At 43.9% G+C, this 14,261-nt stretch overlaps 1 protein-coding gene across 2 annotated transcripts in view; it reads right to left on the bottom strand.

Annotated features, from left to right (window-relative positions):
* The window catches only part of VMA12 (vacuolar ATPase assembly factor VMA12), a 109,770-nt gene that overhangs the window by 59,250 nt on the left and 36,259 nt on the right, over window positions 1-14,261 (bottom strand). Inside the window, exons 4-5 of one of the 2 annotated variants that reach the window (XM_085649099.1) lie at window positions 6,017-6,059; window positions 5,274-5,386 (exon numbers count right to left, since the gene is read on the bottom strand). In XM_085649099.1, the coding sequence (XP_085505225.1) occupies window positions 5,274-5,386; window positions 6,017-6,059 (156 nt within the window). Of the gene's footprint in view, window positions 1-5,273; window positions 5,387-6,016; window positions 6,060-11,857; window positions 12,034-14,261 lie in introns of those variants that run through there. The other variant, XM_085649100.1, reaches the window with a different exon arrangement.

Below are 14,261 nucleotides of genomic sequence, written 5' to 3'. Positions count from 1 at the left end.
CGCACGAAGTAATGTTCCTCATGGACAAGTACTTCCTAGCTGCATCAAGTCACTTGGGATCAACAAGGACAGCGATCTCCCAAAGAAGAGTCGTCATGTACGTCTTGTAGTCCACAGGATGCAATTGTGATTAAAAGTAGGAAATGTAGAAATTTAATGCCAACATGTCCTTACATTGACTAGCACCCAAACGTTATTCTTCACTGTGGCAGGTCTAGCTGTTCCATGTGCAGATTAAAATCCGAATACTGTATCTCGGGAATGGGACAAAGTGGAAAAATAATTTAACAACTATTTGCAACAGTTATTAAAAATCCATTTCAATGGTGAAGTTGGATTCTATGTCGGGACCGGAGGCGAGGATTATGCTTTACTTTTTTATTTACATACTCCTGTATTTCAACATATAAACACCTTTCCCATAACACCCCTGGAAAGGAAATACAAAAACTTTAACCAATTAAAAATCTCTCTTATCCTCATATTGGAGGTGCTTTGAGAATTTAAAGAAGTTATATCCTGGAGGAGTCCCTCCCTGTACTCCCTCTGGACGATAAATTCTACATTAGTTGTTGATGCCTCAACTCACCAGGCTGTGGCCTCATCGATTGTGCCACGAGTGGTGCCTAATCCAGATTGCATATTTATGCCCAGCCCCATTGCAGATAGCTATGGAAGCCCACCCTCCCTCCCAGGGGTTCCCTCACACTTCCTGATTCCTGCAGAGGCAGTTCCAAATGGGGAGGAGCGTGGGGGGAATATCTACGATACCGACAGATGCGCCATGCGCTTCATTGTCATTTGCAGGAGGGGTCCCCGTTACCAGAATATTCACCACTCTAGGATCGCCTGCTCCGAAATCCCATGATCGATAAGGCCATCTCTCTGACTTATCGGAAATTGATTAACACCCCAGACTGTTTGGGCACACTGAGGGAGGCCTGGGAGTCGGATGTGGGCCTCTTAGAGGATGAGGATTGGGCTGTAGCACTACAGACACCCCGGGAAATAGCTATAAGAGCACGGTTCCGACTGATTCAGCTCCGTATTCTCCATAGATCCTATGCTTCTCGAATAGCTTATGTTCGAATGGGCACCTGCGAGACCGATTAATGTGTAAGGGGGTGTGGTAAGGCAGGGTACTTCTTCCTCATACTTTGGTCATGCCCCAGGATTCAAACGTACTGGAAAGGTATAACCAGAGTGATGGCACAGGTGGTGGGCGAGTGTCCCGCTTGACCCAAGGTGTCTCATCCTGGGAGTGACTGGAGAGACGACGTGGCCGCAATGAGCCAAGACTTGGCTGGCCCTTGCAGGCGGGGTGGCCAAGAGAAACACTGCCCGAGCATGGGGAGCAAGGGTAGCCCCCACACTTACAGCCTGGAAGAAAGACCTGGACTGGTGCTATGGGGCAGAGTGGGTTATATATCAGAGCCGGGGCTGCCCACGGAAAGGTGAAAAGATATGGAGTGCCTGGGCCAAGTATAGAGACCTTTGATAATGGCCCTGAGAAATGTTATGTGGAGATGTTGGAGAAATGATGCTATGGTTTACGACGAGAGAATGTGGGTATTTAATAGCAGGAACTGCCGATGGGGTACATTTTAAGAACTGTGAAATTTGTCTCAGATGTCTCTCCTAATAGGTCACTTTTGTATGGGTATTGAACTGAAGCTTGTTAAGGTTGAATAAAAAAGTTAAAAAAAAAAAATTAAAAAAAAAAACAGGTCATGCTATTAGGCAAATCCAACACTTTCACTCCTAGCTGCTGGTGACCGATAGACACCCCCCTCCCCCTAACACGATAGTTAACTACCTCTATCTTGGGATGAAATTTGATACAATTCTATCCCTTCGTCCACAAGCCCTAGCAGTGGCCGGGAAGTGTTCCCAGCTGATAAAATCCCTAAAAAAGTGATTTGACTTACTCCCATGTACAGCAAGAAAAACTGACGGTAACCCTAATTACAACCAGACTGGATTACTGTAACAGCCTTTATGCAGGTGCCAACAAGTAAATGTTTAAAAAGCTCCAGACTGTTCAACATGCAGCAGTTCATCTGGTGCTTAAACTTCCAAGCCAGACACCATCCTCAGCATCTCTAAAGTGACTGCACTGGCTACCCGTCCACAAAAGAGTGCTATTTACGATACTCGTAATCACCTTCAGAGCCTTTAGAGCATCAAGACCTAGATACCCAACAGCTAGATTCACGCCCTATGTTACCACACGCCTCCTTAGGTCCTCAACAGTAAACCTATTGAAACCACCTCCTTTTGGATGTAAACCAAGGGTCGGGGGGGAATCTGTAGCCTTTCTCGGGGTAAAAGCATTGAATAGACTCCCCTGTCACCTCTGCCTCATCCACTCAGAACTCTGCTCAGGAAATCCTTGAAAACCTGGATCTTTGGAGCCTCTGACTACTTGTGCCTTTCACTTATCTAACCCTTCCGCACTAGGTGGCAGCCTCCGTCGGAGCATTATTTAGGATACTGCATAGCGCCAGGATACTCTTGTGGAGTGATAGCTGCGATATATACATTTTAATTCATACATACAGGCACCAAAGAAGTAATGCCTGTTACACCGACCTACCGCCTATGGGGACTACCGACAAAGCAGCCGCCCAGGAAGAGGTAGTTGTGCTCCTACAAGTCAGATCCCTCCAAGAGTGGGGATGCCAGGGCTGACCGGAGCCATACAACACAAATACCTGGGGTGCCGGACTCTTTGCAGCAACCAAAGCTTGTTGTGACCAAACCGGACACCAACACCGAAGAAAACCGACCTGCACATTAAGGGAATTCAGGGACAGCGAGACCCACAATTCGAGTGACCCAGCCATCTTGTTTGCCCCCTTCTGCGGAAACCAAAGACAAAGAGTGAGTTCTCGACTGCTGCCACCTCAAAGCAACCCTGTACCCCAGCTCCAGACAAAGAGTGATTTCAAGGGAGGTGACGGCACCGACGGGGTCGTGATACCCACAAGAGCAGAGCTCATCCTCAAGTCTGGCCAGACTGGACTTCCAGTCAACACCTGCAGCCTCTTTCTGCAGGCACCCTCCAACCGCGAGTGACTCCGGCACCAAACCCCGATGCCAAAAGACACCACTCCATCTGAGCCCCACAGTCAGAGGAGAAGTGGACCAACAGTGTCCTTATGTGCCAGAGCATCACAAGGGTCAAGCTCCCCTGTGGGTTCCCCTTGACTGTTCTCCCAGTGCCAGCCTGCAGCCTCTTTCTGACAGGACAGTTCCCCATTGAAGTGGATGGGGCACTAAACACTAACACCTTTGCACGCGGACGCCCCAAAGCCTCCCTAAGTTGGTGTTGTCTTGGACCTTACTCCATACTCACTCTAAGTCCTGGAGAACAGTCCCATAAGTCGCTGTTGAGTGCCTGAATGCATTCAATGTTTTTCACCCATAGGATAACATTTCAGCTCCCAAAAATTGCATTGTGTCACTTTTGAAAACTGTAAAACTTCATAACTCAAAAAGTTCTTATCTGATTGAGATTCTCTTGGTACCCAAATTCAAATAAAAGTATGTGTTATTTTTATAAATTGGTGTCGGATTTCTCCGAGTATGTCTCACTTACTGCTTTAGTGTGTGCAATAAATGATTTGCACTAACTTCTGATATGCCCAACTGCTCGCCCACACCACCACAAAAGAGAGCATTTGGGTTATCATTTGTACCTCAATAAACCAACTGGAGTTTGCCTGGACTCTTTGCTTAGTGCACCTCTCTTTGTTCTATTATATAAAGAGCCAGCTTCCTACAGTTAGAATGTCCAGTTTGGTGAACAACAGGAAGTCTCTAATTTCAATTCTGTGTGCTGCAGTGGACCTCCAATTGTGCAGCATGCATTTTGTTGTCTGTGGGTCGAGTATTTATTTGCATTAGGTTAGTCGATTCTGTGTCCTATATTTGCTAGGGTTTTTCAGTACATGAAATTCGGTTACTGTGAAGGCCAGAGAATAAGTCATGACTCGGGGGAGGTAGGGGGAAGAGAAAAAAAAAAAAGAAAAAAAAAAAGCAAGCCCATTTTGGTGATCTGCAAGAATCAGACTATTTGCATCGGAGACTCCAGTGTTGAAATTCTTTTTGATTAGTGTTTGGAGGCGTATGTTTTAAAGAGCAGCGCAAGAAGCACTAAGGGAAGGAATTATCCTTGTGTGATCCACAAGAAGACAGAATTCATGTTCTGGACAAATTCACTGTCAATTTCAAAGAGAGCTTGTTTAGATGGTCCACTCACCCTTACTTTAACAGACCTCATTGGCTTTCATCCCTGCAAATGCAAGTCTTTCGATTTGTGACAGGTCTTTTTATGCTAGGTCTTAAGTGACCAGAGCCTGATGATTGCTTGAAGGCGATCGTTAAGATGTATCTTAACCATTGATATTAAATTCATGTGTAGAGGCAGTATGAGTGAACTGGTTACCCTAATCCTTTTGTATAGTATGTTCTTAGCCTCATACTACTAATCGTAAAGTTGGGGCTTGCTGGATCTACTGGCAGACCGGTTTTCTACTTCTGTGCACCCTCTGGCTGTTCCCATTGTCATTTGTGCCCTGCATCTCTCTCTCTATCAAAAGAAATTTTACCTCCTTGAAACACAACAACAATTTGGCTATTATGTTTAAGGGCTCCCTTAATGTAGCCCATATAAGCGAGACCACTGCTGACCACATTCTCTTCCAAGAGGGCCTTTCCTTGTTCAGGAGTAGAGTATGGGGACAGCTGGCTTAAAAATGTCTTTTTACTATGTACTTTCCCGCTAGGATGTGTGCAGGTCTTTAAGGGGTCAACTTTAACCGTTAAGAATGTTATCAAGGCTTCGAAGAGGGGCCCACCTTTTGCTTTCACCTGCCCCCTCTCAGTTGCCAAGCTCTGAAGAGGTTCCCAGCATGAGGCCCAAATCTACTCATACCCCCTGAGGTTCTGACCCAACACCCTGATGCAAGAAACTCCAGTTCTGAAATGGCTTCCAACCTTCAGTCACTCACATCCAGATCCTAAGAGGTCACCATCTTCCTCTTGCTCCCAATCCCCAAATTCTAGAGTCATCGCTACCCAAATAAACTCTACCCCATGCAGAGTCCACCCTCAGAATTAGCTCCCATGGGGATGTCTAGTTCTACAACTCACCCAATTTTATTTCTGAAGCAATGCCTAGCCCGTTTTGTCTCGGAACACACATGCAACCAAACATACGCACAAATCCCCCCACCCCCATGTCACAGCTTAACTTTATTCATACTCACCGCTGCAGAATCAGTGAAAATATACTGGCTACCAAGATAGGTACAAGCAAATGTAGCAGCCAAGGTAATCATGAAGTTGAAGATTGTGACAACCACTGCTTTCACAGATCTCACTGTAAAGTAGAGTACAAAATCAGAGATGTGGTAATGGCGAAAGGTGCAGCTAGATACTTAAGTATGCCTTATGTCATTGCACCGACAAAAAACAATAATTAGAAGAAAAAAGACAAAACACTTGATGCATAGCTTCATCAAACTAGTCATTAACCATTTCTTGGCCCACATCTGCCCCACCAGCTACTAAACATAATGTTAAAACACAACATCTCAGTCCAAGTGCGATGTCTCACACTATATTCCTCCACCTCATCAAGTACAGCCACAGTTAACATTAAAGGCATATTTCAGCAACCAATTACACAGAACACCGCCAAAAAAAACTGAATCCAACAGTAAAAAGTTGTAATTCACATATTCACCACAGCTAATCGCATAATTTCCCATCCCTGCTACCACACACTAAAGTGAATTATCTAGTCGATAATTATCATCGACGTCTAGCCAACAACTATAGACCGATTTAAAAAGATGCCTTTTTTAAATGAAAGACTCGTGAAAACAATGAACATACCCCACGAGTTCAAATAAGGACAGCATTATTAGTCTCAGGAACATGTGAAAACAAAACGATACATGCTGTGAAGAAGAGAAAGTGTCCATTTCCCATGTTCTGGCCAACTCACCTTGTTTGCCCAGATCTGCTAGAGTACCATGCCGGGAAAGTTCCTGGACAAAAGTAAGAGATCAAACATGTTATTTTACAGAAGTAACTTAGAATAAGAAGTACGCTGTTCAGTCTAAACAATGAAACTGTATAGATAACATTTCTTGACAAAGCACAGTATTGTATGTTAAATTAATGGACAGCTGGTGAAAAAGTGGATGACGCCTCGAACATGCATGGGGTCATCTGCAATGCCAGGTTCAGAGATAGGTCTTTTTATTCTTGACAGCTGGCTCGGCAAAAGACATATAGCCACATGGTGTGGTGACATGTACAAAGCGGGGTCATATCAGGAGGACATAACTTTTAATCTCGGAGAGTTTGTCATTGTGTTCAAGATATCTGGTTTTAACCAGCTTCACTAGTGCTTGTCATCAGTTGAAAATATGTCTGGATAAGCCTATAGAGCAGAAGTTCCTCATTTACATGTCAAAGGCATTCAATCAATTCGCACCACTTTAAAACAGAACTCAATCAGAAATGCAAGAAGAGCCAGGCTATTCTGGTTAGATGGATTAAAAGTAACTATAGAGTGACGTTTATTCAAGATAGGATACATACTGCAGAAGCAAGGGTTCTTTGTGGCAGAGCACAGTTCTCAGCATATTAGCTGATCCTTTAGTCTCCAGGATCCAAGTAGAGAAAAGTAAAGAGAATTGCCTCCACATAATGTAGAGGCAACTGGACAGGAGTCAGAGGGAAGGCACAAGGACAGACGATACTTAAATCAGACCACTATGCACTAATCACTTTGTACTGATATTACAGTTATTTCCCAAACGCACTTTGCCTAAGTTGAAGAGTGGTACAAAAAGAGCCCTTATTTCCCTCATAAGGGTGCCTCTATCTTGAATTCCCTGTTGCCCATTTAAGACTAGTTAACTATTGACACTGCTCTGGCTCCGACTAAGTACATGCTTGCTACAGACTGAATGTACTTGCTTGGCAAAATCACTCGAACACTCTTTATTCTCTTGCAAAAGGCCCCTTGCATGCTCTAATTCTCCAACAATGGGCCGGACAGCCTGCTTCGCCTTATTGGGCAATTTCGCAGCTGAGGGTCTGGAGCAAAGATGGTCAGAGAACACACACAAACTCATGGGGACAGGGACATTGTGAAGTTTACTTGCATTTATACCTGTATAGCTGCTTTTAGGTGCTGCTAACTATAGTGTCATGATTTCACTCCAAAAGATTGCTGTACTAGCGCGCTGGTTAAGATGGACAACTCTTCTTTCAGGGGAATCCATTTAAGGTTCAATTGCCTCCGGCAATATCACATACTTCCTGGGAACCCTTGTCCACGTCCCACAACAATATTTTTTGTATGGTTACTTTTGCAGCTATATTTTCCCCGTTTATGCAGTATCGTATTAGCAAGATTTAGAAAAAGAGACCAAGAAGGCAGACATTAAAACACACTTTGACAGGCCTGTCTTGTCCCTTGTCACTGTGGCACGTATATAGCACTATCTACAATTAAAAAGAAATATTAAACGCAAGTATCTGTTAAAAAGTCAGCCAAATAGAAACACCGGTTTAACATCTATAAAGCACCCAAAGAGCCTGAATTTATATTAGACATGAATTCCAAATCCCAAAGAAAGATGCCCCTTCATGAGTACGAGTCTATACAGCCTCACTGCCACAGAAGATGATGTCATTATAAAATACATATTTAAGACCAAAAAAAACAAAGATCAGGATGAAAAAAAAGAATGCTAAATATTAATAATACAACTGTGAAATGGACCAGTGGCTGAATTCCAAATGGGGGTAAAAGTGCAGGCAACCATTCCCCAAATAACAAAATTCGTACCTTTAATAATGAAAAACATTAAATAAAAGAATTCTGAACCCTGCACACTTTGCAGTGTAGTCACTGGTACCATGGGTTTTGTTACTCTTATCACTTTATAGTTTTAGTTACAGAGTGGCATCAGACATTAGGAAAACATATTCCAAATGCAAGCAAGTAGCAGAGAAAAGGGAGCCTGGAAGAGATCAGACAATATGAAAGAAAAAAAAAAAAAACATTTACAATGCAATGGTCTCGCCATTGTTAAAGTTAGAACTATTGGCATGGCTCATGACATTTTTTTTATGTTTTTGTTTTTAAAACATTTAAAGAAACGGCATTGTTATTTACAACGTCAATAGCTTAATCTCTCTCAAATGCGAGACCTATTGCATTTGCACCCACACACAGAGCCACCCACACAAAGCCACCCACACACACACAGCCACCCACAGAGCTATTCACATAGAGCAACCCACACACAAATAGAGCCACCCACACAGAGCCACCTACACACACACACACACAGTTACCCACACACAGACCGAGCCACCAATGCATAGAGCCACCTACAAAAAAAGTCACCCACACAGAGCCACCCACAGAGGCACAGACATACACACACACAGAGCCTCCCACACTTACACAGAGCCACACACACAAAGCCACACACACACAGAGCCACACATGCATACACAGAGTCACATACACAGACAGCCACACACATACAGAACCACACACACATGGATTTAGACACATACACATTGATCTTGGGAGCCAAAGCAGAAGTGGCACCGTTGTTTCTAGATCTTTGCATTTATCACTAAAAATTAAGCATTTAAAAAATAATTGACTAATAAAAATTGACAGATTATCTGAAAGTTGGAAAAGAAGTTTTGAGATTTATGATTTTTGAAGCAGCGAAATACACAAGGATATTGTCAAAAACAGTAACTGGTGCTTGTGTAAAGCGCTCGGATACTTTTCTTGATTCTGGTCCTTGTAGGGCTGAATTAATTAAATGTCAAACAGGACTACAAACCCAGGGAGAAAAAAGAAAATCACTTGAACTGGATGACCCATGGAATAGAAAACTTGGAAGTTCTGGCATTTGTGTGTCTCATGCAGGCTGTTGTAGGATTGTGCATGATGGCTTGTGTACCTGTGTGCCGCTTTATGTGGGTGGCGTACATGTGTTGATAGCAGTAGTGTTGGGAGTTGTGTGTGTGAATTAGACACACTCTGGTCACATTACCAGCCATTCTAAGGAGATCGCCTGGTCCTAGGCATTATTTTACCTACTCGCCTACAATCTGCAATCTTTATATTAGTGGGTTTTTAGAAAAAATATGTTCATATATACACTTACAGGTGCATCGAACTTGTTTGCAAAAATGGGGAGAGGGGGGGGGGGGGGGAGGACTGGTTTAAATGAGATGGGGATATATTTTACACATACTCAAATGTCCTTATGTTACGATGATACTGGGGGCTACTGAGAAGTGTCTGCGTTTGTTGTGAAAGTTGAGGCGGGTCTCCCCCTCTTCCTCATAGTGCCTGGAAAGTTTAGGAAGGGCTGGAACGTCTCTGGGTCGCAGTAAGCGCTGAGGCCGGTGACCGGGTCCTACCTCAGGGTCCGAGGCCTCGGGGGGTTACGGTATCCACAGCCTGAGGCCAGCTGTCAGTCTGTCCCTCCAGGAAGCAGCCGAGGCCTGCGCAGAGACGCCCGGCGGCTGGGAGTGTTGTGTCCAGGCCGCCTCCTAGGGTCCAGGGAGGGAAGGAGGGATAAAGAGAGGGTGGACCCAGGAGCAGAGGAGGGGGCCGAGGGGGCGGGGGAGCCCAGGCAAGCAGCTGGAGCAAGGAGGCGGCCAGCCAGGGAGGGGGTTATGCAGGGCTGGACTGGTGGAGCGAGGGGAGGAGTGTGTGCAGGGGGCAGCTGGGGAGGGAGAGACGTGAAAAGCAGCGGTGGAGGCGTGAGGTTACGGGGGGTGTGAGTCAGACCGTAGGGCTCCTACATTTACCATGGGGGGGGGGAGGAGGGGGGGAAAGAGTCCGGTAAGGGGGGTCAGCGGCACCGCCCCCCCCCCGCACTAGCCTCACACTAAGGTTCTCCGAAACCGCCCTCGCCCACCGTGGGAGGGAACGGACAGGGTACAGCAGAAAAGCCGCCTCCAGCGGAAGACAGCACAGAGGCAGCCATGTCTGTGACGACACCTGGCACAGGGAAGCGCCAGGGAACAGTACACAGAGGAGAAAATTGCAGCAAACCACACCACGCACAGCAGGGAGATGAAGTGTGTTAGTAGCAGGACGGGCGTGTCCCATCAACTACGAAGCAGCAATACTAACCAGGGAGGGAACAGCAGAGGGAAGAAAGCTTTATGCATGGGCGCAGAGACATGCTGCAGTAAAACAACAGGGATCAGGAGATAGCAGGCAGCAGAAAAGTGTTTTAGTAAAAGCAGAGGCATGACACAAAATAAAAAAAACAAGAAATATTCTCAAAAATGCACAACGCCCACATGACTCAACCTGCACACAGGCACCAGGAACTGGTGTTCCCTTCAGTGACTCCCAAGTGGACCACTACTAAAGGAAGGCAAGGCAGTCCTCAGACAGCGCAGACACCGACAGCGGCATGGCTGACACCGACCCCAGGACCCCGCAGGAGCTCGCCGACTTTGTAACCATCTTTCTCCGAGGTCAAGCAGAAATGCCTCGGAGAAACCTGGCGTCATTTTCGGATTCGGGGGCGTGTTTTTCTTTCTCTCCTCTTCCCATTGGCTGGAATGTTTACATTCCAGAGGAGAGAAAGAAACTAAAAAACACGCCCCGGACCCGAAAAAGACGGGGCTTAAATGGACAGACGCCCCTCTCCTCCAATGGCTGGCCTCCGTTTAGGAAGCCAGCCAATGGAGAAGAGGGGCGGGTTCAAGCCCCACTACTGAAAAACGTTAAATCTCGCAAGCGAGACTGCGCAAGCGCAGCCTTCGCTAGCCGAAACCTAAAAAACGGAGAAAAAAATAACAGGCAGGCAGGGTGGAAAATAGGGCTCGAGGCAGAAAAAAGGGACTAGAAAATCACCATGCCCAAACAAATTGCATTGTACATTCCAGCTAAAACTGTCTTTGGCAGTTATCACATGGTACATATTCCGGGATTTACTCAAGGACTTAGACATACCCAATGAGGATCTTATGGTATACTTCACAAGCAATGAGCAAAAGGCAATATCTTGTGGAGAATCACAGCAGATTGTGTAGGTAAGTCTAATGACAGCAGCTAATGTCAACACCAACAAAATGGTGAGCTTCGTGAACACTGCATAATGAATTGCATGAATCACTGATATTCAGAAAGATGCGTTACTCTCTAGTAGAAATATTCTGCAAGGTGTGCAACCGACAGGGCCAAAGACACTGCATCAAATTAAAAGATGCACCACACTCTGCCCTGGCGGCCCTCAACATCATAAACAGGTACAGCCCTGAGACTGGGATTGCAGAGTCCACGGCTTTTGCATTCAAAACTTTTTCAAAGGGATGAGCACCTGTGTTCCGGTCTATAGTAGTTATTTAGGATGTGCTGCTCTCAATAACAATGGCCTACTAGCCTGTGTTTCCAACACCTCAAAAAACAAAGAATCAATACAAACAGCAGATCCAAAAGTAATTAAAGTATAAAAGAAAGACAGAGATAAATACTTCAAATACTGCATATTCATTTCAGTTTATCAATATTGTTCTTGTATTTGGTTGATATGTAGTATATACTGAATTCAATAAAGTCTTTAACACCAATGCAAACAGGACTCTCAGTGACATCACAAGAATTTACAGGATTCCGACATGAAATATCACATAAGTGAGAACGGTGTCAGAACTCGCATTTTTTACTCACCAAGCTATGCATTCCTCTCAATTAGTTAAGCATTCATTACACATACAGCCTTCTTTGAGCGAGAGAGAGAGAGGTTTGCTTTGCTACTGTTGTGCTGTACCTGTTCTGTGAGGAAGCTATCTTCTCTCCATCGTTTCAATCACAGTTCGGAAACTATACGTATTGTTTTTCTTGGGGCTCGGCATCAAGTCCCACACTATTTTTTTGGTACCACACGCTACTCTGATCCAAAACGTTGTCTTTATCTTCTTTACATAAGCAGATGACTCTAAAATTATCTTGAGAATGGATAGTGATGTTAAAATCCATAAAGAAAAATGTTAAACATTTATAAAACATATCTACTTAAAAATTGAATGACAGCTTGCTAACGATAAACACTTCCAAGACAGAGATTCATGGATGGCACTGCCATCTGGTCCTCAAATTAAGAGGTCAGAAGAATTTAACGCAACAGCTCGTCTCATACGCAGCTTTAAAAAATGGTCACATCTAGCTTCATATAGGCACTTTGCTATAGCTTAGTCAGAAAAGGTGCCTTTTTAAAGCGCTCTTCATTTGCCACTAGGCCAAGCATGTTTAAGGACGTAGATACATTCAAAAAATGCTCTCAATGCCCTTCACTCATCCTCTGCCAATCTTCTTTCCATCTTGAGAGAACGTCCTCCAAAAATGAGGCAGATCTTTCAGATTCATCAAGGCCAAATCCTGGAATGCGCTCAGGGATTTCTTAAGAAAAATTACATTCCATACGACTTTCAGAAAACTAGTAAAAATATACTTATTTACACATTGATTGTATAACTCTACCTTCTCTGTAGAGTGATCTTTAGGGCCAGGACACCCTATGTGGGCAACCGTAGCACTTTATAAATAATTCATTCGAGCAAAGCTTGAACTGCTGCTGCATGATGCGCGCCTGTCTTGTGATGGGGAAAGCTTGCACTATTTGTGCCCAAGGTTTACCTGCTCTATGAAGAAAGCTGGTTTCCACAACTGTTGCCCAATTTTATGGAGAAAAAAACCCAAAGGATATATTAAATGCACTTGCATAAGATGCCCCATGAGCCAGCAACTTTCATAATTTTTTTATATACAATACCTATATTCCTAAGAAAGGTGCCTAATCCCATTGAGGCAATATGCGAGTGCCAAAACATGTTGACGGAAAAGATAAGCCGGGTCTTTGATCCCACTGTTCTTAATGTTGTGGTAACAAGATAACAGTAAAAACATGTTTTGCTCACCCACACAATTTTAATATAGGTCTAACAATTTAACAAAGGGAAACTTGTCAACATAAGGGAGTGAAAGTGTAGGGAACCTAACCTCACGCACTTTAGGGAACTCATAAATCAGAGACTGTACAACTACTAAACAGTAGTACTCCTAGATACTTCCTAGAGTGAATGTGGAGCCAACTCATGAAGCATAACAAGCTAAGCAAGTGAACGTTCATTATCGTATACGAGTACATGAATGCATGGTAATTCTATAAAAGGTTTGACTATTTCTTACAGGAGATTTGTACGTTTAGGTTTATTTAAGGACAGCATACATCAGTTCTTTAAAGCCTCTCATTCCCTTTTTAGTATGTTAATTACTTGAGCTGTACCAGTCCTGTAAGTGAAAGAAAACGGAGTGCCTCCCACTCCTGCCACCTGTCATTTACCTATTCTTTGTTTTAAGAAAGGTTACGCTGCTGCGGTACATGCTGTATCCTTGTTATATTTTGAAGCTTTGTATACTTTATGCTACACAAAAGATACAGCAATTTGCAGCGCCATGGTTAGTTTTAAGGCATGATGACAGTGAAGGAGTACACCCTAACAAAATATGTGATCATGTTTTTACATGTGAAACAAGCAGGGTTTGTAAATGGACTGAAAGTTTTTTTTTTAAATGTTAAGAGATACCTGGCACATGGCTCTATAACTGTTCTGCATTGTAGCCAGCATCACATTGTATTCTGGTGTCTTGAATCCATAATGTTATGTTACATGGATTTGTTTAGTGCACCTAATCATCCGTGAGGGTTTCCAGGTGCTGGGTATGGAACTAAGGTGTCGAGTGTCCGTCCCCTCAGAGTTAGTCGAAAAGCCAGGTCTTCAGCTTCTTGCAGAACTCAAGAATTGAGGAGCTCCGGATGTGTTAAGGGAGTAAGAGGATGCTCGACCTCAATACATTGTTAAAAGAAAAACAATATGCTTGCCATGAACTACACCGATGTACCCCAACAGAGGAATTGTAGGATATAAATTAAAATAAGAATGAGAAATCACCAAAGTAGCTATACTGTAAGCCAGCAGCTACACTAAATTGTTTAACATACAAATAAATCCAGAGTTAAACATTTTAAAATACACAGTATGAGGAGCATTATGTGGCTCTAGCTGACAAACTTAATGTAGATAAATTAGAAAACTACATGAGGACAAGGAGCAGGGAAGAGGATTTCCCCTTGGGTTTTAAAGAATTTCTAATAAGATCTATTTGTAAGGACTTC

Source organism: Triturus cristatus, chromosome 3_2 (assembly GCF_964204655.1).
Source record: "Triturus cristatus chromosome 3_2, aTriCri1.1, whole genome shotgun sequence".
Classification (NCBI taxonomy): domain Eukaryota; kingdom Metazoa; phylum Chordata; class Amphibia; order Caudata; family Salamandridae; genus Triturus; species Triturus cristatus.
Note: the sequence above shows the minus strand (reverse complement) of the source record. Positions and strands in the feature narration are given on the sequence as shown.